The 23,771-nt window shown below is 43.9% G+C and overlaps 1 protein-coding gene across 4 annotated transcripts in view; it reads left to right on the plus strand.

Moving 5' to 3' along the window:
- Positions 1-23,771, plus strand: part of EML1 (EMAP like 1) — a 199,544-nt gene that overhangs the window by 137,719 nt on the left and 38,054 nt on the right. For 2 of the 4 annotated variants that reach the window (XM_036843462.1, XM_036843460.1), the window contains exons 4-8: positions 5,931-6,065; positions 18,838-18,866; positions 19,788-19,844; positions 22,196-22,325; positions 22,902-23,051. In XM_036843462.1, the coding sequence (XP_036699357.1) occupies positions 5,931-6,065; positions 18,838-18,866; positions 19,788-19,844; positions 22,196-22,325; positions 22,902-23,051 (501 nt within the window). Of the gene's footprint in view, positions 1-2,878; positions 2,934-5,930; positions 6,066-18,837; positions 18,867-19,787; positions 19,845-22,195; positions 22,326-22,901; positions 23,052-23,771 lie in introns of all 4 variants that reach the window. The other 2 variants (XM_036843463.1, XM_036843461.1) reach the window with 2 other exon arrangements.

Consider the following 23,771-nt stretch of genomic DNA (forward strand, 5'->3'; position numbering starts at 1 on the left):
GGACCAGGCCCCTTGCCGTGAGCAGAAGCCTGGGTTCCTCTGCCCCCCGTTTCAGCCGTGTATGAAGGAGCTCATGGACACTGCTTGCCCTCAGCAATATTACCTTAGAAGGAAAGGATGGTGGCGGGGAAGGATAATCAGTAGCCATCATATTTTATATATGTGTGTATGTGCGTGTGTGCGTGTGTGCGTGTGTGTGTTGTGTGCGTGTGCGTGTGTATTAGCATTTAAACAGTAACCTTCCTTCTAGAAATGTTCTTAGGCCTCTGTAGACTTTTCTTTTTAATTACAAAATAATCAGTTTTATTCATTTGATAAGCTATTGTCCGGCAGCCAACTAGAAATACGTGGTTTTCTAGATTGAGTGTCTGAGACTCTGGTGTTTCGGTGTGGAGCATAGTGAGTCATTTATTTTGTTTCTCTGCCTTTTGTGGGCTTCTGTGGATGTGAATTCCCATCTGTCTGGAAGTTGGAAGCCCAAACAGTGGCATATAATAATTACTCTGTGACGAAGTTCCTATAGATTCTCTCCTTAGGAGAGAATTTTGAAACAGAAGCAAGCTGGGCATTCTGCCTGTTAGGATTAAAAACAACCTCCGAGCCATTTCAAATACATTTATAATCATGTAGGAATTTTTCTGTAATCAGAGTTCCAAATTAACCAAGCTGGGGCATCTCTGGTGTGTGGATGGGTATATGTTTGTTTTCTTTTCTCTGGGGTTTTTTCAGCCTAGTACTAAAGAACAAAATCCCCTTTGGAAATTGTCCAGACCCAGGGGCTGTGCTTTGTGTTGCCAATTAAGACTTCGATTGGGGGCGTGATTTGGAATCCTGGGAAAAGCTTTGTTTCCATTAGTGAAAGGAGAAAGGCAGAAAAATCCGGGGAAGACATTGTAGGGTCATACCTTCCTCAGTGGGGATGCTGGAGCTGACAATAGAATAACATTTCCACTGGCTCAAAACAATCACTCATTCTTTCCACTCCTAAGTAGAGCTTTACAATAGGGCAAAGCCGTGAGAAGAGAGATCAAAAGAACAAAACTGGTACAAAAAGAGAGCATTATTTTTAAAATGCTCTGCTCCAGTTGGAAGGTAGGATGGTAAATATCTATGGCTTTCAAACAAACAGCTGATAGTCCTTTAGAAAATAGTTGCACTCATTAGAAATACAGCATTTGTAAAAGCACCAAAGTCAGTGCAGGTACTTACATGATTTAAATCTGCTTTGGGTTTTTTTTTTTTTTCTAATATATTCTTTATCATTGAGATCCATTGAAATGTATGTGTTAAATTCAGGTTTGAGTGTGGTCTCTGTAACAAGCTAGAAATGGGAGTGGTGCTGTTGAACAAGAGGAAGATGAATTGGTACTTATTGTCTATCAGAAGTGTTACAAGTGCTGAGCCCCCTCTGGGCTCAGGTAGTTGGCTTCATATGATAGAAAAAAAACTTATTTTGGTCTGTCAAATTCTCTTAAGGCCACCAACCTTCTTAGGAAATGCCTTGGTTTTTGCTACAAGATGTCTTTAGGCAAAGATACGAGCATTTCTTAATTACTGAAGTTGCATGACCTCAATCTGTCACAATTACCTCACCCCTTGCAGGACAAAAACCAGGTTACTCCTGGTCCCATGTTGATTTGCCGTGCTCAGCGTAGAGCCCAGTATAAATTGATTCCAAATGAGTATTTGTTGAGTAGATAATCGTTTTAATCTAGCGTTAATCCCTCCGGCTGTCATGACAAATGACCTCATCAGAAGATCTCGGGTCACGAGTACAAGCTTTCCCCTCAGATTAGTATTTTCTTTCTTTTTTCTTTTTTATTATTTATTTATTTATAATAGGACCCGGCTGTGCCGGGTGTTCGTTGCAGCATGCGGGATCTTTTAGTTGCGGCATGCGGGATCTAGTTTCCTGACCAGAGATCGAACCTGGGCCCCCTGCATTGGGAGCGCAGAATCTTCCACCAGACCACCCAGGGAAGTCCAGTATTTTTTTCCATTGTAAAAGTTGGGATCTTTTTTGCAAAATTTGGAAACCAATTCTTGGTTTAAATCACATAATGAAAGAAAGATGCTATGGTAGCTTATTACATTTAGAGTTATTATCTAACCAAAAGAAGAAAGATGGCCATTTTTCCTCTGTTCTCCCTTTGCAGAGATTTTATTATGTCTAAATTTAGTTTAAATTGGCAAAAACCATTCAATGCAACTGTAGTGTAAGGTAAAGAACCATTGTATTTTCAGAACTTTGGGTTTTGAGAGTGGAGGTTGAGAGCAGAAGGGAAAGAGAAATGATGGTATCTGCATTTCTACACCAAAAATGCTTGCCTTAAGCAATAAAAAATGTACTGTGTTATATACAGTCTTTCACAAGCTAGGACTTCTACCACTTTCAAAATAAAGAACGTGATTTCTCACTTGCTGTCCAGAGGGAGCATAACTTCCTTGATATTCCCTGCTGGTTATTGAAGGGGGCTTCTCTCAGCGAGTATACAGTCTTACTTCCTCTGGCCGCCCTTGTTCCTGCAAATGTCTTGTCTTCAGCTCTATTTTCTGTCCTTCACTCTGAGTCCTAGTAAAGCCTCTTTAATTCATGAGAGCTCTTGGCTCTCAAAAGGAAATTTCTTGTTTTTTCTACGTATACAACAATAGTAGATTTTTTTATAAGCTTAACATTTTAATGCAAATGCGTGAATGACAAATATCTTGAAAGAGCCGCGATGGATTATATCCAAGTCTATATATGCAAACCAAAATGTTTTCCCATTTTAATGTGCGGTGTATTCTGTAACTATTGAAGTTTACCAAAATATTTTTCCACGCTTCTATTATCGCACTCATGTTTGTTCTGCTTTGTTTCCGTGCCTCTCATACGTAGATTAAACAGGTCTGTGAGTCTTCTCAGGCATGCAAACTGAACAGTTCCACACCAGGTGAGGAGTACTTAGATTTACTTTGTAACCCTCGCTGCTGCTTCGGTAGTTTACCACCCTTTTAGTGCAGTAGCTTAGAGGGCCTTATCCGATGCCTGCCATTGATCAAGTCTTAAATCATATAACTGTATTAATTATTGACCTTTATGGATTTTTAGGCGTTCAACATCTCTGTTCAACAGGTCCTCAAAACTTATGTACTTCGGTGTTTCATAAATTGCAGGTGGTCTTTATTTTATTTATTTATTTTTTTGGCCATGCCGCACAGCTTGTGGGATCTTAGTTCCCTGAGCAGGGATCAAACGCGGGCCCTCTGCCGTGTGAAAGCGAGGAGTTCTAACCACTGCCCACCAGGGAATTCCCTAGGTGGCCTTAACTAGGAGGCCCAGTAGAGAGCAAGGGGGTCAAGTAACCTCAGACGTGTTGCTTTATATCCCTGAAGCTGTCCCCCTCATCTGTAGAATAGGGATAATGATACTTTTGCAGGGGATTTGAGGTTTTAAATTAAACGATTCATATAAAACGCGAAGCTCTTAATATATGTGAACCGTTGCTGCCCATGGTTCCATCATTGATCTCCCCTCTTAACTCTTCCAGCGACCCAGGTTGAGTGTTGATTTTTAGAAAATCGGTTAACGTTTGCTATCATTGATTAACAGTCATGGCTTTTCAGCTCTTTAAGGGTGTTTTATACAAGCCTTTAAATTGCCATGAACTTGCCCTGAACTCCCACAAGGACACTACGGAGGGCGCTCAGGGCTGCCAGCTGTGGGGCAGCGTTCCTGAGAGCCTCGGCGGGCCAGATGCTTAGCATTAGAGCGCTCCCACAACGTGAAATTAGCTTGGTGTTTTTCGTCAACTGGAAGATCTTGAACTTTAAACACAAAGGTTTCTGTAATTTTTAGACTTCAATCCTAAATTTCAGAAATGTAATGCTCTCCTAAGGTCTATAATTTCCTTGTCCTCAAATTGAGAGCTCTAAAAATTCACATTTTGACCTTAAGACACACCGGTGCAGGATCCCAGCTGTGAGATCCTGGGGCTGTCAATTACAGTGTTTCCTCAGTGACCAAAAAGACTACGCAGAAAGTGTCTTCATATCATCATGATTATGGTCATTTTATTTATGTCATTCACTCAGGGAGCGAGATGGTTTTTCAAAAGCCGATTACACCGTGCAGTTTTTGAAAACGTGCTAAGAGATTATTTACTGACCGATTGGAAGTTACAGAGGAAAAAGGACTTAAAGTTGGCCCAAAGGGAGGCAGAGATGAGGAGGAGGAAAAAGAGAATGAAGGGAAGACAGCAGAGCATCCCATGTGCAAGGCTCTTGCACATTCTGTGTTATTTATTGTGAGAAAGGAGGGCTTTGGAATCCAGCCCAGGGGCGGTAGTCTCACTGTCTCAAGCTTCTCAGCTGCTGTGTCCTCCGGATTGAAATTCAGGTCCGTCTCCACCCTCCCCTGACTGGAGCCCCTGAGGCTTCATCATCGAGGTCCCCCTCCTGCATCCACAACGCCAGCACCTTAACTGTCCTCCGGGGGTTCTTCCTCCCCAGTCCCTCAGGGTTTATCTGCTACCTGAGATTCCTGTGGCAGTTCCTCATCCCACGTCTTATAAAGTCACTCTTTCCCGGGGAGGTTCTCTTCATTCTCATCTTCTCTCCTTCCTGGCGTGGAGATTTCCTCCGCATCCATGATTCAGTGACCCCCCCCCCCCCCCAGTTGACAGGGCCAGACCCGAGCCACCTCCTGGGTTGCAGACTTGCGTTATCGCCCACCTGAACCTTGACTCTGTGCATCCAGACCAGACCTCCCCCCGCAGCCCCACCCGGGAGCAGTACCACCATCCACTCTTGTCCTTCTTTCTTTCTCACGGAGCAGGTGCTAAATTATAGCATCACACGCCTCTGCCTGTGACAGGGTCAGTGTGACACTACCATTGATCGTTTCATTTATTTCACCCTTTCATTTAATTAATATTTATCAAGCTTCTATACTAGGCTCTGCAAAGAATATAAGAATGATAAATGAGACGGGATCTCAGGGAAACATATGGCCTAATGATAAAGATTTAAAAAAAACAAACAAACAGACTTTACAGGGATGCCTGTAATACACTTCCGGGCTCCAAGAGCAAACCATCAACCTACAGCCCCTGCCCTGGCTAAACTGACCCCTCACGCCTGTGAATTACCTGTGCGTGGGGTATCCCTTTTCCTAGGACAGGCTCTTCCCTACTGTGTCGTTATAACACGTTCAAGCCGTTCGTTTTCTGTCTCCCAGAAAACTGACAGTCTTCAGGAAGTCCTCCCCAGACATCCCTCACCAGGCTTCCAACCGCTCTAGTCCCTCTGGTTACTCAGAAGGAAGTAAGCACTTGCATGGGTACCACCTCTAAACAGAGGCCTCCTACAGAGAGTGGCATGTCTTTGTCCCACGTATGCCTTTAGACCAGAGTTCTTCCATATCAGCACTATTGACATCTGGGGCTGGATCCTTCTTTGTCACGGGGCTGTCCTGGGCATTACAGGGTGTTTAGCAGCGTCCCTGGCCTCTGTGCATTAGATGCAGTAGCCCTCCCCCTGCCCCAGTTGTGACAAGCAAAAGTGTCTCCAGACATTGTCAGGTGTCCCTGGGGGGCAGAGTAACCCCTGGTTGAGCACCACCGGTCTCGACTGAAGCCTGCGCAAGGGCGGGGTCACCTCCCACTAAGCCCCTGGAGAGTTCTCACGGTATTTTTGGGAATCTTACCTTTCAGCTTCCTCTATGACCTTGAACTACACTAATTGCCACAGTTACAAAGGCAATGAGTAGAGGCACTGATCTCAAGTGACACTCTGAAAGTTTTTTGATCTCTATAGTTAGGAATTTCGAACCAGTCTATCTTTTAAATATCCACATGGAAATAGAATGTTCTATGTATATACTTTCACACTCAGCAATAAAATAAAATCACTCCGTGAAGGATTCATTGTCATTTACTTTGTACTTTTAGTACCATCAAGAGGACCAGCTCTTCCGAACGGGTATCTCCTGGTGGTCGAAGGGAAAGCTATGGGGATTCCAAAGGAAACCGGAATCGCACGGGATCCACCAGCAGTTCTTCTAGTGGCAAAAAGAACAGTGAAAGGTAAGGGGCGTCTTACTGCTGGTTCCTGCGGTTCAGATATTGTGTGGCCTCTTTTCCCAGAGGTGAATCAGAAGACCCCCTAATACGCACACAAGCTGTGAGCCCTCCATGCCACATACGCCTTCTCCTGACGTCATTGTGGGCGCTAATCAAACAGCTGCCGGTCACAGCTCACACCAGCTATCATGCGAGTAGAAATTACAACCTGAACTCTCAGGGCTCCTATTCAGACAGAAGTCGTTTCTGAGAATTTGCTTAGTACCAGACTCCATGGAATTGAGAACCTGTTCTGAATTTCCATACAGAGCACTTTATATTTCTAATACTCTCTGATGCCATTTTAAAATTAATTTTAGTGGCTTGTTTGTGAACAGTATTTTCTACGACAGACTGGGTGAAAAGTTGTCATTTTATGATTGTCAGAAACTCTTTTTAATATTGAGCTAACACCAGAACTAGGAACCATTTCTTTCTGGTTTCATGGAACGTGCTTTGAGTTTTTTCTTTGAGGTTGGTTTTATAATGGATTATGATAGCTCCCTGTTAAACGAATAGTAACATTTTATTAGTGAAAGCTAATTTGGGGCATTTTAAGAGCTTGTTTTATGTTTAAGAATGTATCGTGTATATGAGATCAGTTTCTCTGTCTCTGTATATATCTACTCAATGTACTTTATTCTCTCTTTTTAAACATTGTGCTTTAATTCTGTTCTCTCTATTGAGCAAGGCTTAGGAAGGAATTTCAGCTTCACAGGCTAACCATGTTTTGTTTTGTTTTTTTCCAAATGTTCGTGTAAGGAGAAGGCTTAGTCATAAAGCAGTGGACACCAACCCACAGGCTGGAAAAATTCCAAGCTTGTAAGTCCATTCTGATTCAGTCCTGTAAAGGAAGCTTAAACCCTTTTTCAGTTTTATTCCTAAAAGATATGTTTTGTAGAAAGAGATACAGGGGCCTCTCATATCTCTAGCAGGTCAAGTCCACAGTCCATTAACAATCTCAAAGCCACTAACATGGGGTTGTCTTCTAATTTTGACTATTAATAGGACTTCTTATCAGAAGATTATGCTAATTGGGTGATAATACCTTGGAAATAAGGCCAAGTAGTTACAATGGTAGCAGAGCGTAAGTGGGAGATGCAGGGTGGCCTTTAGGCTTCTCTGAATTCAGCGTAAGCTTGGAAGTTGACCTGAGATGTCTAGATCTTGGCAATTCTTAAAAAGTTGGCTCCTTCTCTGCACATCTGATTTGTATTAAGAATTTCCAAAAAGAATCTGCATTGTGCAAACTCCAGATCTGTTGTATCTTTTAAACCCTATGGCTTTGCTAAGTGTGCTGGGTAAAGATTTCCATGAAAGATATTTACAAAGGGTTTTTTTGGTTTCTGTTTTTTAATGCTACCGTAGGAAATTCTGATTTGGAAATGAGGGACTGGGAAAATTTACTAATCGTTTTATAAAAATAATTCAGGCAACTAAACATGTCCGTTTAAACATAAATTCTTTGTCTCATTAGAACCCAGGAATAGTAGTTGAGGCCCACGTAGCACTGAACTGGTTGAGTTGCACCTAAGGAGCTTCAGAGAGAAAGTTCCTGCCTTCTCTTAGGTCATTGCTGGTACCGACAGACACCTTTAGGGGCCCGTGGGAATGATGGCAGCAGGAACTCAGACAGAAGGAAGAAGTAGCTGAGAAGCAATAGAGGCGAAGGTCAAGCTGGTGCTCTGTTACTGCCTGTCCGTTGACCTTCATCTTTCCTTTTCCATTCCCATATGAAGAGCCCCACTCTTGGGCTACCTTGACCTTGTACCAAATCAGAACTGGAGTCGAATGGACCAGTGCCCAGTCCCCATGGCTTAAAGCAGGCAAAGGAAGGGATAAGAGAGGTGGCCTCGATGCAATTCCTCCTTTTAAACATGATCCTCGGTGGTCTAAGGCAGCGTGACCTCTTCTGCATCACACACAAGTATTTGTCCATGGTGCCAGGATGCTGTCTTACGTTGTTCATGGTTCCAGAATGCTGTCTTGCATTTTAACACATTGTCCGTGTTTGGTTACTATAAACAGCAAGATGTAATGGAAAGGACACAGACTCTGGAGTAAAAGGGAGATCTGGGTTTGTAAGTGAATTTGGCCCAGTTAACTTCTCTGAGCCTCAGTTTTTCCCCTCTGTGAATCAGGGATTTTATACCTCATTCCCTTGAATCTTGTCAAAGAGCTAACTGGGTAGGAAAACACCTATCGTAGCACTTGGCACTCAGTAACGGCAGCTGTTATAAATGGAGACCTGTGCAGAGTAGAAGAAAATCATTCATGAGGCTTTCCAAAATTCTGAACTTCATTTCCTCATTGGTGAGATGAAGGTGGTGGATGCCATCTGAAATTATTAGTCTTTTTTTGGTCTAACACATATTAACGTACATTCACAGGACACAGTCCTATGAGTGCAACCTGGATTTTGGCCAAAATGTAAAATTGGTTGGGGAGAAATAAAGTATTATACAGTCATCCCAGGGTGTCCGAGGGGATTGGTTCCAGGACCCCACCCCCACACCAAGGACAGACGCTCAAGTCCTTGAGTCAGTGGATTTTGCGTCCACAGATTTCAACCAACCGTGGATCTTTATGATTGTGGGTGTTTCATTCCACGTATGCAGAACCTGCGGATTCAGAGGGCCGGCCATATATTCTCATGATTGTTAATGTCACATCAGAATGAGCTGGTGTGCAGGCCCCGAGATTCACAGGAAAGCCTCATCAGCATGTGAGTGAGTGAGGTGGAACTTTGGGTCTGTCCTGATTTGCAGAAGCAAGTCATTCACACAGGGCAGTGCTTTAACTTGTATCAATCACAGACTATTTGCTATAAAGCTCACAATTACCGCACACACCATATACAAAGCTGTCTTCAGTGCATCTGGCACTTTTGTGAAAATTAGAAAGAGGCTCCTTTCAACATTTATATTTCTCCATAATAATAATGACACTCCCTATAAACTGTACAGATCTTACTGTCGAACATAAAATAATAGTGTTTTTGATGTCCTAAACATTCACGTTTTCCAAGATACATTAATTTATTTAATAATAATTACGTGTTTCGTGTTCATAGAAACTATTATTCCTGAGAGTTGCACTTTTCTTGCTCCTGTATCTCATTTTCTTGGAAATGGTCGTGAGAGTCAACAGTTTTCTTGTGACATTGTAGACTTTTATCTTAGAATAGTTAACATTTTAAAATATTTTGCTTGTAATCAGCCACAGAATTTTAACAGCCCTTATTAATCTTTGTACTGACAAAACTTTCATAAGAACAAAAGCAATATATGGCAATGTAATATTCACTTTATATATTATTGATCGTAAGTGAATATTAACAGTTATACAGTGATTTGTGTCATAATGAAGTACTTACTAAATTTCAATAGGGAATCGCCAATAACATTCTGATAAAACAACCTGTACTATCTCATGTCACCAGTAGACTAATCCAAGAGAGGTTTTTTTTAAATTTTTTTTAAAAGATGTTTTATATCAGACAGAAAACAACTACTGTTTATAATGCATAGTTTATGTTAGATGTTGCTAGACTGATAAAATGTTTCAATTATCCAACTGGTTCCCCCTTTGTAATTCTGATGGGAATAAGATATATCAACTTTGTAAGCAAGACACTTTGTTTCCATCAAAAAGTTGTTGCAATATGAGCTGATTTTTGTTAGAACAAGAAATGTTTCAGCCATCTGCTGGAAACCTTGTTGTAACACACAAGTAAACTGCCCATCTTTGGAGTAAACAAATATGAAAAAAGCTTCAAAATTATGAAGATGTCTACCACATAAAAGTGTTCCCTTAGATCCCCTTTTGTGTTGTGCAACTGGCTGCTTTATCCAGGCTGTGAGGTTCAGAACCCTGAGTGGAACGCTCAGCTCCATCCTTCTTTAAGCTCTAGCGTTCAAGTAGGCAGTCTTTTTTTTTTTTTTTTTTTTTTATTTATTTTTGGCTGTGTTGGGTCTTCATTTCTGTGCGAGGGCTTTCTCCAGTTGTGGCGAGCGGGGGCCACTCTTCATCGCGGTGCGCGGGCCTCTCACTATCGCGGCCTCTCTTGTTGCGGAGCGCAGGCTCAGTAGTTGTGGCTCACGGGCCTAGTTGCTCCGCGGCATGTGGGATCTTCCCAGACCAGGGCTTGAACCCGTGTCCCCTGCATTGGCAGGCGGATTCTCAACCACTGCGCCCCCAGGGAAGCCCTAGGCAGTCTTTTTTATTTTTAAATTTATTTTATTTAAGTATAGTTGATTTACAATGTTGTGTTAGTTTCTGCTGTACAACAAAGTGATTCAGTTATATATATAATATATATAATTATAATATATGTATATTCTTTTCTATTATGGTTTATCACAGGGTATTGCATATAGTTCCATGTGCTATACAGTAGGTCCTTGTTGGTTATCCATTCTGTATACAATAGTTTGCATCTGCTAATCCCAAACTCCCAATCCATCCCTACCCCGCCCCCCCCCCCCCCGCACCGCCCTTGGCAACCACAAGTCTGTTCTCTCTGTCTGTGAGTCTGTTTCTGTTTCATGGATAAGTTCATTTATGTCATATTTTAGATTCCACATATAAGTGATATCATATGGTATTTGTCTGACTTCACTCAGTATGATGATCTCTAGGTCCATCCATATTACTGCAAATGGCATTATTTCATTCTTTTTTATGCTGAGTAATATTCCATTACACACACACATCTTCTTTGTCCATTCATCTATCGATGGACATTTAGGTTGCTTCCACATCTTGGCTGTTGTGAATAGTGCTGCTATGAACATAGGGGGTGCATGTATCTTTTCGAATTATAGTTTTGTCCAGATATATGCCCAGGAGTGGGATTGCTGGATCATATGGCAACTCTATTTTTAGTTTTTTGAGGAACCTCCATACTGTTCTCCATAGTGGCTGCACCAATTTACATTCCCACCAACAATGCAGGAGGGTTCCCTTTTCTGCACACCAATGAGGCAGTCTTTTGATTGACACCTCAGGGTCCTCAAGGCTCAGCATTGCTTTTCTTTTCCTTTAGCATCACTGATGGTGGAATATAATCTTTTTTTTTTTTTTTTTGGAATCTAAATCTTAATCTTCAGCCTGGGTTCAAGGTCCTTCATCTACTGGCTCATTACCCCGTCTTGTACCCTGAAATCCATGACTTCCAACACTGGCTCTCCCTTTCCCCCAGCAGGATTTATTTTCCTTTTTGAAGTAATCTATTTATTACACAAGTAAACATGTGTTTTAGGATATCCCAATGTACAAAACAGAGGAAAGGAAAATCCCCTATAATCTCAGCACTCAGAGAACTCACAGCTACCATTTTATTGTTTTTCCATCCAGACTTTTATTTCTAGGGTGTTGCATGTGTGTAGTATACAATTTTTACATAAAGGATATTCTTCTGCATACATTTTGTAACCCTCTTTTTCATTTGCTGTATGAGCATGTCTTTGTGTCAGGAAATATACTCTTACAACGTTATTTCAGATGTGGATCATTATTTATCTAGGCGAATGCACTTTTGTTGGACATTTGGATACCGACAAGGCTTTTCTAGTCCAGTCAGACCGGCCCAACATCTAGAACAATGCCCAGCATACAGTGGGTACCCAATAAATATTTGTTGAATGAATCTTTTTACCCCAGTCAACATAACAAAAAGAGTGTAGACGGATGGGGCATTATAGCCATAGCCAAATTTTAATCCCAGCTCTGCCACTTTTGTTATGTGACCGTGAACTAGTTACTTAACCTCTTTGGGGTTTCCCTCAGCACCAGTAAAAACTAATACCTACCTCTCAGGGCTGTTGTGCGGATTAAACAAGATGGTGTACGTAGCATGGGGCTTGCCGACATTGGTGCTCCATAGATGGTATGACTACTGTTATATGCCTTCTCCATCCCAGAGTCGGAGCTGATGCTTGCACACCTTTGCTCACCCCACTCCCCAATCTTGAGTGCCTCTCTTTTTTGGGACATTCCAGAATTCTCCAACTCCCATTTCTGATCTCATCCCAACCTGAAAAGGGAGGAATCAGAAATTCTGAACATTTCTCTCACCTTACTCATACCCTTTCCCAGCACTGCTTGACTCACTGAGCACCTACCATTTGCAGGACAGAGCGTAAGGCTTGGCGGGAAGTGGGAAGGAGCAATCCACGAAGACTCATCCTCTCAACAAATACGAATGACACCCACAACTGAAAAGGGCCAATGCCCTTCATTTCCAAAGGTCACAACACACACCAGTGAGGGAAAAGACAGTTAACTCAATCGGAAAGTGGGTAAAAGGTTTGAACAGAGACAGTTCACTGAGAAAGAAATACGCGTAGCCAATTAACTAAGGAAAAGATATTCAAACTCAGTCTTCATTAAAGAAACCCGAATGAAAGTAAGAAGGTAGCATATGTAGAAAAATCTTTTTATTGTAGTATTAGAAAATCAAACAGATACCAAAACCAAACAAATGCATAGCTTGTTGAATTACACTTTTTAACACTTAGTAAGTGGAGGTTTGTCCCTTGTCCTGAGTGGCATATGTATGTGCCTGGAAACTTGGCAGGAGGAGGAGAACTCCAGCTAATCCTTCAAGACCCAGCTCAGGGTGCCCCTTTCTCTGGGAAGCCTGCCTTAGCGCCCTGGTGAGTTAGCTGCCTTCCAGATTGCTTTGTTCCTGCCCGTTAAGTTTATCTGTAACTGTAACTCCCTCCCAACCCTCCAGGGGCTCCCCACACATTCCGCCCCCCGCCCCCTTACGCTTTGGGAGGGCAGAGCTGTGTCATTTTTTCTTCTTTGTATTCCTAGCACTTTGCACAGTTCTGGCACACAGTAAGTGCTCAATAAACATTCACTGAATGAATGAAAGGATGTTACCTATATACTGTACTGAGATTTTAAAACCATAGTCATTTAAGAACTATGCAAACAGCACCACCTATTGGTAGATGATTTTAACACTGCATTTTGGATTCCGAAACACTGGAAATTAGGTGATTTAAATGAATCATCTTTTTTTTTTTCAAATGAAAAGATTGTTTCACTCTTTAAGCCAAGGGGTCATTTAGTTTTTAACAAATGTTAAAACAATAAGTGCTGGTATGGTATTCTTTATTTTGTTTTAGTTTTGAGGCTGTTAGGTGAAGAGCTCAAAAATACATACATGTATTTATAGGTTATTGTCAGTGAAATTAGGAGGAAGAGGGAAGTAATATTAATTAATAACCGTGTGTTAGATACTTTGTTACATGTTATATATGATCCTGCTGGTACCCTATACCTCACAGTGGTTTTAGCCCCATTTTTGTAGATGAAAGAATCTAAGGTTTATGGAGGTAAAATGATTTGCCCAAATAAAACACGAATCCAACTGCCTTCAAAATCTGTGCTCCTGGGACTTCCCTGGTGGTGCAGTGGGTAAGGCTCCGTGCTTCCAATGCAGGGGGCCTGGATTCGATCCCTGGTCAGGGAACTAGATCCCACATGCTGCAACTAAGAGTTCACGTGCCACAACTAAGGAGCCCGCCTGCTGCAACTAAGGAGCCCTGGAGCCACAACTAAGGAGCCCACCTGCTGCAACTAAGGAGCCCACGTGCTGCAATTAAGGAGCCCGCGAGCCTCAACTAAGACCCAGTGCAACCAAAAAAAAAACACCTGTGCTCCTTCTGCCACGTTAAACTGGAAGTATTGGTTGGAAATGTCTATGAAGCAGTAGCTTTTGTCCCCAATAGCAACTTCTAAATATTTTAAATAGATGGTTCCTGAATGACCCTACTTGTAGTTAACAGCTGCTTACTTAAGGGCAATTTATAAAAAGAATCATTATTTACATAGCAGAGTATCTTGACTCCCAGCAGGGATCACAATTCATCAAGTGAAATCGTTTTCAGAAGGAGTCATGGTACGTATGCCGAGGGGTACCGTTTTTGTAGATGAACAAGTTGCAGGGAAAAAACTTGTTTGACTTTGGAACGGTTTCCTCCTCGATCAGCCCTTATTAATCATTTTGTAAAGCAAGTATCTCTGCTCGGAAGCATTTGGCCACTGTCAGTCTGCCCTAATTCCCGTCTCCAGAGCTCCCTGTTACATGCGTCACCCATGTGTCGGAGACCGGCTTTCAGGACCTTGGGGTAAATTAGTAACAGATACGAACGTGCTAAGCGCGGATCCCACCACAGAGGAGCAGTGCAGGGAATACTCGTTGCATCTGAGTCTGAACGAGTTCTTGGCTGGACTCTCCCCCTTACAAACACCCAGCCCACAGTGAGTCATCTGAATGATATCAGATGAAGGGGAAACAGCCGCTTTTGACAGTCCGGGCAACCAAAGTCCACAGTGAACATTTTCGGGGGATAACATGTGACTTAGGTGATTATAGCTGCTTCGTGGTGTGAGCTCACAGCTCCGGGTGGGAGTTTTCCTTTGGGCCAACTGTCTGGTTTCCTCCTACTGCCTCTAGATCCAGCTACTGGTCTGGGGAAGGCTCCAGGCTGCCTCGCGTCCTCCGTGACCCCCAGGTACTGCTTCTAGTTAGAAGAGTCCTTAGGAGAGTCTCCCGAACCTTCCAGCTTTAGGGAGTGTACAGCCAAGCTCTTTCAGCACATCTCCTTCCTGCCAAAAACAGAGCAGTAAAAAAAACCCGCACCGGATTGCACCACGGTTCATTTTGGAGATCTTGGGCCCAGCAGCCTGAGGCCGGAATAGCCAAGAGACGAGGGTTTGCTTGCCAGAAGGGAAATCCTTTCTCTCCTGTGGGCTTACTTCTGTCCTGGGCTTCAGGGTGGGGAACATCTGCACTGACTCCGAACTTGGATAGGGATGGATGGAGCCTCATTCTGGTCCCAGAGTTTATTCACTGTCCCCCTGCCCCCAGGAACCACACCCTGGCGGCAGAGGCAGTGCGAAGTCACCCACTTCAGTTTTCCGCTTAGCTCACATTAAGGAATGGGAGCCCAGGGACAAATTACACCACACCTTGAGAGGCAGTCATCTCCTGTTCCAAGTGAGTTCACAGCCCGAGTGTGTTTCCAGCGTGCTGGGTCTGAAGGGCCCACTGTCAGCTCTATTGATGGTAAGTTCAAGATCGGACAGGTGATCGGCGCGCGGCTCCCATTGACTGATTTTGACCTGGGGCCACAGCACCTTTAACTTTGGATCATCGTCATCACATGTTCTGTGGGTTTGCCCTTCTATCAATAGTTGGGAAGATTTATTGTCATTTTATAGGTTTGTGTTTATAAGACGTGCATGTGTGAGTGGAACGGTACCTTTTCCCAGGCTTCTTGCCTTTCAGGAGGGTGGTACGTGGGCAGGAATCGTGGGTTCTAAAGTAAATGTAGTATATTTTTCTATAAAAATTGAACTTTCTAAAATAACGAAGCCTAGCGATAGTATGTGTTCTAAATACAATACCTGTATACCCAAAAGGTAAGGCATCGTTTAGAGCAAGGTGTAAAGAACTGTGCGAACTTCAGTACCTGGTACCTCTCAGTGACCTTTAGCTGTTAACACTTAGGCTGCCTTTTTCTGATCTTTTAACAGATCTTTCATCCATCTTCTTATGGTGCTTCAGCATCAGAATTCCATGGGCCTTCCTATATTTGAAGTTCACATTCCCCTATGGATGTTCTCTTTCTAAAAGGAACATAATCTGTAATTGCTCTTTTCTATCTCTAGGGAGGGTTCCAGATTGCTTATGTCTGTTTCATGGACTTGGCATCTTTCTGCTTTTGTGATCAAAGTCATGATGGAAAAATAACATTCCTGTCTTTCTAATTCCCTGCCTGGCTTACCTAACCAGTAGGTTTGCTTTGTAGTCTTCTGTTTTAGCTTTTCCTCTTGTGTCCTTGCCCTGCCTGTCAATCTAATAAGATATAAAAGTTGCAGTTAAGACTTATGCTTCTGCTTAGAAAGTCACAAGAGTGTCGCTCCCCCCAATGACGAGAACAAGCCAGGTGGGCCCACCGTGGAGCCCAGGTCACCGAGTGATATGACGAACTCCAACCCCAAAAGTGACAAGCCCCTCTTAGGAGGGACTGCCCTGGCTGCTGTGATCTTTGGCAGAGCCGCAGGAAGAGAAGGAATGGGTGTAAGAAGAAAGTAGCTGAAAGCTTGTAGAGGGCTTCCCTGGTGGCGCAGTGGTTGAGAATCTGCCTGCTAATGCAGGGGGCACGGGTTCGAGCCCTGGTCTGGGAAGATCCCACATGCCACGGAGTGGCTGGGCCCGTGAGCCACAACTACTGAGCCTGCGCGTCTGGAGCCTGTGCCCCGCAACGGGAGGGGCCGCGATAGTGAAAGGCCCGCGCACCGCGATGAAGAGCGGTCCCCGCACCGCGATGAAGAGTGGCCCCCGCTTGCCGTAACTGGAGAAAGCCCTCGCACAAACCGAAGACCCAACACAGCCAAAATAAATAAATAAATAAATAAATAAAGTAGCTATAAACGTGTGACTCTGTTAAAAAAAAAAAAAAAAAAAAAAAAAAGAATCTACAGCAAAACATAGCACCACTGAAACTGAGCCAAAAAAAAAAAAAAAAAAAAAAAAAAAAGCTTGTAGAATCCCGAGAGGCCGAGTGGTGTAGACCTCTCGGGAGCCCCAGGCACAAGGGGAACCTTCACACACACACACCCCTTTTCCACAGGCCTTCGGTGAGCTTGTGACAAAGCCTGGGAGCAGGACAGGAGTCCTGCAGCCACCCTTTCTGAGCGCAGGCATGGCACCTGCCGAGGGCCCCGCAGGAGGACCGGGAGGGACGCTCCACACTGGGCCTTGTGCGGGTACCACCCCGAAGGAGGGACGAAGATGCTGAGAGGGGGCCGTGGAGGGGGGGGGCGTGCAGTGAAGGCGCAGTAAAGGCTGAGGACTGACCAGGAGGACAGCGAGAAGCGCCAGGAAGTACCGGCTACCTCGGGGGAGGTGGGGGGCAGCAGGGCCGTCGGGACAGCCCCCAGCCCACCCGGCCAGACGCGCACCCACGGGGCCAGCTGGGATCAGAGGCAGGGAGGGCTCCAGACCTTACCAGCTTCCAGGCAGCAGCTGAAGGCTGTTACAGGCCCCGGGACACGGTCGTGAACAAAGATCTCTGCTCTCCTGCGCTTCCCTCCTGACGGGGACAGACAGATTAATAAAGATAAAGCCAGGCGGGGCGTGGCGAGCAGGACCGAGGAGGCCGCAAAGTGGAGCATCGAAGAAGGCCTCTCGGGGCGGCTCTGAGCACACGCCCGGCCATGCACTGTCCAGGGGAGGGTGGGAAGCTGGGGTCCACGCCGGGCTTGGGAGCTGCTGGCCCAGTCTCGGGACAGCAGGGACAGAGTGTCTGGAAGTCCGTGACTAAGGGGAGAGACAGGAAGATGAGATCGGAAAAATATCGGGGTCCACAGAGGTTGTTTTGGGCCTTTAGGGCTGATGGGAGTTAGGCTTTTTTGTTAAAAGGTGTGCGGGGCCTGCAGAGTACTATTTTCAGCGACCAGTGGTTCGCATTCAGAAATCTCAGCCCATAGCAGATCCGCCACTTGAAACACAGTAAACCACTTGTAAAGCATCAGTAAAGAGTTTCCCGCCATGTACTCATAAAATTATCTGACAATCAAGGCCATTAATAAATAATATCATTTATTACATCATGGGATTAGGGGGTAGTTTTACTGGTGGTGTTTCTCAATGTATTTCAAGTTTAAAATGAAGGAGAAAAGTAACATTAGGACTGTATCTGCTCCAGTAGGTAGTTTTCAACATGCGCGGACAAAAAATGTAGGTGCCTCTGCAGGCTCAGAGCTCTCCCAGCCCTCTTTGGGACGGGCTTCATTTATTTACTGTGTCTTGTGCCACATCTTAAAGCGGGAGGTACTCTGGTGGGGTAGGGGTACCTTGGAAGACGGCGTGGACGTCGGAGTCTCACAGGCTTGGCTTCAAGCACCGGCTCTGGGTTTGAACAGGACGCACTTCCTGCCGTGCTTGGGCGTCCCTTCCCTCATCTGGCACGAGGTGACAGTCTTCCCACAGGCGGCTGTCAGGTTGTCACGGGGAGGGCTGTGCTCTCCTGCACTTGGGGGGACTCCCCGTGCAGCCTCGTCCTGTGGGAGGATTGCCCCTAGGGATGACCTCAGTCCCTCGTGGTGTGACCTTGAACACGGTGGGGTTCTGGTTTCCCAGGTGCAGTCGTGGGGGGGTCTCGGCCTGGCCAAGGCCCACAGTGGGGATCCCCATATGTCCCAGGATGTGGCCACACCCCGATATTCCTTATTCTTCCCTCCTTTCTCCCACCCTCTCATCTTCCCCCCGCCCACCCCGTACCCATCCCTGCTGGGAGCTGGGCGCTAAAAGTTCTCTCCCCAAAGCCCCTGTGACAGGAGTTTGCTAGTTTTAAGTAAGTTCTTCAAATAATCTGCCAGAAGAGCGTGGGGAAGGAAAACAAACCTTTCTACACATTTAGGCAGGGCTGTTCCCGTCGTGATGAACCACATGTTTTCTGTCTCCAAGCCTTTATTTGCTCTCATAAAAAGCACAGCTTTGGTGATAAAGTCAGGATTGTCATCTCTGGCACCTGGTTTTGGACATTTTTGTTTACGTTCTTCCTCTTTGCAGTTACATGGTTTTGTTTTTCTTTTTAACAGCATCCGTGTGACAAAGTGCGGCAGCTAGTGGGTGTGGGGTCTTCTGTGAATGAGACTAACCACCACCCCCAGCCTCCCTTTACAAACTGGTTTGGTTTTATCTCCACAGCAAACCCAAGGAGCCGGTCTTCAGCGCAGGTAAGGCTGATTGAATGTTGGTGCGGGCGCCCCTCACTCACCTCAGAACTTGAGGGGCGATACGAAGTAGTTATTCAGGGGCAGCTGGGACGGGCAGAACATGGGGGTCCACGTGGCAGGACTGGGGGCTGCGTGCTCACTGTCAGCCTGTACCTGGGGGTCTGATGGCTCACGTCATACAGAGACCACCCAGAAGATGGTCATAAAGACTAAACCCTTTACTCACCCCCTTAAACCGATTCAACATACATCAATAAGGAGCAAGAGTGAGATGCCATTCTACTGAAACAAAAGTTCTAGGTTAAAAGACTCCTGTTGCCTTTGTTATCCCTTCCTTACTAATAGGGCTCCCCCCCCCCATCATCAACATTTGCATTTCTCTGAAGGGGAAAGTTTCTGATGCATCCAGTTATAACTTTGTCTAAAAGCAACTTTTTTGTTTCTTTTTCTGCCTTTGATTTCCTAAACTGCAAACTAATAGTTCATATATATCTTTCTATATGTCTTTTCTAACACATTTTATAATAAGGGAGCTGCTATTTTGAGAATAGTGACCTTATTTGAAAGCGTATTTCAAAACGCAAAATCACTGACAAGTGTGCAACGGGTTAAATAAATTCACTTAATTTTCCAAGTTTTTTTTTTCCCCTTAAGTGCACAATTGAAACGTAAAAGTCGGACTTTCCTATTTATCCGCATGTGCTTCAGTATTCATTTCGTTTTCGAGAAGCATGAAATTACTCACTGAAAATGTAATCGCCCGAAGCCTGCAGAGCTAGGTCTGGAGCGCACTTGTCAGAATCCCGGAAACGTGTCCAGGTTTTTCTAGCAGGGGGGCCGGGAGCCTCTCGGCCTGAGGGCTCGGGAGTGCTCCCCGGCAGGCAAGTCACTCTTGCAGTGCCCCATCGTCTCTTTACCCAGCACTTCTGTCTCTGTCTCCGAAATCACAAGGGAAACGCCGGGTGACACACTGCAAAGGTAGGCGGCATTTCTGAAACCTCATAGCTCTCTGAGCAAAGCTGTGACCCAGGCTGCAGAAACTCTTTTCATACAGGCCAACAGATAGTCTCCTTGTATGAAAATGTTTTTGTGATGCAAACCGCGTGGATTCGTTGGAAGTTAAAAGCATTCCTGAGCATTTACTTGGGTGGGTTTTAACGAGTAGCTATAAATTGGATCTTGATTGATTATTGGCTGATTATAGGAACTCTTTTTAAAATCTGTATGAACCTTAAGAGAGCTATAGGGCAACCCCTGGATGCCCCACTGTTTGAAACCTGCACTGCTGCTGGCCGCTCGCTCTGGCACCTTTGGGTTTGGTGGGTGTGTGCTGTTATCCTAATATGCCTGGAAAAAACCCAAAAAAACCAAAAAAAAAACACATTGCTTTCCCTTGCTGCCTTTTTTATTTTAGATGTAGAATGTCTGACTTACCAGTACAAAACAGTGCCAAGGCTAACTCCAGCGCTTTTTTGCCCAGTCCAGTGATGTAGAACTGCCCAGTGAGCAAACCTCCATCATAAGGACTTTACCAGCACATAACAACGATATACTCCAGTAGATGTTTCACTTACGTTGATTATATACACCCACACTAGGCTTCTTGTGTGTGCTGTGGGATGGCATTATATTCCCTTTACTCTGAATCTGCATTCCATGATTCCCCTTACAAAGAGAATTAACGGAATCGCTTGTCATTTAAGCTGTCACACCCGCCCCTCTTTGTCCCCCTTCTGTCGGTCTGCTGGGTGCTTTTAGGTTCTTCAGTTGAGGTGGCCACACTGTCTGATGAGCTGAGATCTGGGTGAGGGATTAAGCAAGGGCAGAGGTCAGCTGAGGCGAGCATGGGTAGAGGCACGGAGCAGGATTGGTGTGTAGGTGGCAGAGAGAGAGAAGGATCCATGGGGTGGGGGGCAGCTGTGGCCAGTGAGGTCACGTACGGGAAGAGCGGGGCAGGGCAGTTAGAGCTTTGGGTCCAGCAGGTAAGAAAGTGGGAGAAGGATTCTGAATCCATTGTGGGCCTTGACAGGTTTGGCAGCAGTATCTAAGATGACCTGGGGTGGGGTGGGGGTGGTGATAAGAAAGCCTGCGGTGCTGTGGGCCTCAGACGGGCTAGTCCCAGCAGAGCTGGGGAGGAGGATCACAGAACACAGCAACTGGCACGCTGTATGCAGGAGTGAAGAGTGTATCACACGCATGCATTTATGACCTGAATTGCACGCACACCGTAACATAAAAGTGGGATGGCCTCTCAACTTTTAGGCAATGTTGCATGTGGCATTGTTTGCAAATCCTTAGGAATAAGACTTACAAAACTAATTTGTAAATGTGGTACTTACGACACTATAATTACTTTATGACTTCCTCAGCAATTTCCTCTCTGCGGAGGATTTTTCTGTTGAGTGATGTACAGATATCCGTGGTCCCAAATGCCCAATCTAAATGCCATTAAGACCCAGTCCTTTGATCTGCAGTGAAGCATCAGAATACAGTGAGTTCTGAATCGGAACACAATTCATCAAGAGCTCACAAGACATTTTCTTTGGTCTTATTATATCCTGAAAACTGTAGCCAGAAAACCCGAAGTCGTTTCTTTTTAAAAGTCCAGGAGTTGCCCCTTGTCAATATATTATTGGGTTTTACTTTCATCCCTATAATTTATCAAAACATCATAAGTTATTTTGTTATTAAAAATGTTTGTTTAAGAAAGGTTTATTTCCCAGTTTCTCACTCTAATGGGTCTTTTGTTCTTTGGTTTTCTATTTCTAGCTTTTCTTTGAGCATTTTCCTTTTTGCATGCATCCTAGCATGTACTTCTGATTTTGTGTTCTTTACACTTGAAAGAATTGAACAGTGTAAGATATATAAAGACACATTTTTACATTGCGCTATAACACACCAATTTAAATATTGAAAGATATTTTATGAATTTTGATACTGAAATTGTATATACATTGAACTCAATAAAGAATTGAAGTGGATTTCTTGTGTTAGTTGTAATTTTTTGGGGGGGTGGCATTTTTCCCCCTCCTGATGATGAAACGTAAGCACTAAAATCTCTCATGGAAAATAATTGTTGGAATCCAGTTCTCTCCTGCCTTTTACAATTTCTTACATTACTTAAGTAAGCAGAATGTCAAAGGCAAACAAGATGAAAAATTTTGTTTCAAACTGTTTGTGTTTTAGGTAGTTTTCCCTAGGACTTTAACCAGAAATGACATAAAGGACAAAGTTTCCGCTTTCCAATTGAAAGGCTAGAGAAAATATAACCTTTTTTCAGGTATGCTGGGCACTGAGGTATCTTACTGACCTCTTTGTTCTTTTCATAGAAGAAGGATATGTAAAAATGTTTCTTCGTGGACGCCCTGTTACCATGCACATGCCCAAAGATCAAGTGGATTCTTACAGTTTGGAAGCAAAAGTAGAACTACCAACGAAGAGACTCAAGCTGGAATGGGTGTATCCTTTATTCACTGATTAAGTCTTACACAAAGTAATCAGTCGATGAATGCTTTTATCGAAATTCAGCTGTAGAAAATCATGTAACTAAACCGTGCTGGCCAAAAGTTTTTAAACCCAAAGAAAGAAAGAGGGATACCCTGGAAGGAAGGACTAGCATTCCCCCCTCAGCCAAGTAGGGACTTGGCCAACCTTGGGAGCCTAACTTCAAGTTAACACCGACTAATTAAAGGAGGAAATGAGGATGAACCCAGTACTAAATGAAGGAAATACAGTGTGTGACTTATATTAAATGGACATGTAGCGCGGATATAATACCCTTTAAAAAAAAGAAAACGAAAAAGCTCCCACAAAATCTAAGCCACAAAAATCTGAGTCAGCCGTATGACTAGCATTCTTGAAATAAAGCTGCTGGAGCCTTCATAGTATGAGATTTGGGAACGTGAATGAGCTTCCAAGAAGAAAAAACTGAAAGACAAGAAAACAGAGCATGTGAAAGAGTTGGGTTTTTATTTTATTTTGCTTTATTTTTTACTTTTCAAAAACATTTTTTATTTTGTCTTGACGTACATGAAGCTATGGGTACAGGGGTCGAGACTGTCGTAACAACCTGTACTTGCTTCCAACGGGCGAGACTGTGTATTTCATCGCATCCGTGGTCGTGCTGTACAATGTGGAGGAGCAGCTTCAGAGGCATTACACGGGCCATAATGATGACGTGAAGTGGTGAGTCCTCAAAACTGGGATTCCTCTGACACCTGTGGAAAGAGCATTGGCAGAAAGGGTTCAGTGATGGGCTATAACTAAAGAGGAAGAAAGGGATCTGAGAAAACAGGATCTTTGGGGAAAACTCTTCTTTGTGTTCTGGGTAGCCTACTCTCTAAGACACCTTTTTAGTTTTCTATCCTTATAACACATCACCTTAACCAACCGTGTTAACCTAAACAAATAGCTCTAACAGACCCCTATCTGGAGGCTTTCTTGTGCTGACGGCTTCTAATTTGGGTCTTTATTTTTTAATAAAAATGTTTCACCTCATGTGCATGTCTGGGTCTGCTATTCCTATAATTCATTTATACCTTTGGTAGCGATTTTATGTATCTGGGAAAGATGATGGATGAATAGATGGATTTATGTGTTTCTATTTATCCTAACTCCCTGGTCAGTTATCAAAATGCTGTTGGAAAAAGATGATGCTTTTACTATTTGATATACTCAAATGACTTCTTAATAAAGATTGTATACTAATGAAGTGGTTCTGAGATTGAAATGGTATTTCTCAAGCAGAGGGTGCTTTTTCTTTGAATTTGAAAATTCTCTATAGATAAAGGAATTGAGATGAAATGAAATGAGGTGCTTAGAGAGTTTATCATGAGTCTGTAAGAAGTTAGGCACTGTGTATATTTTTGACCAGATTATATTTGATCAAGGGAAGAGTGAAGCTTA

Source organism: Balaenoptera musculus, chromosome 2 (genome assembly GCF_009873245.2).
Source record: "Balaenoptera musculus isolate JJ_BM4_2016_0621 chromosome 2, mBalMus1.pri.v3, whole genome shotgun sequence".
Classification (NCBI taxonomy): domain Eukaryota; kingdom Metazoa; phylum Chordata; class Mammalia; order Artiodactyla; family Balaenopteridae; genus Balaenoptera; species Balaenoptera musculus.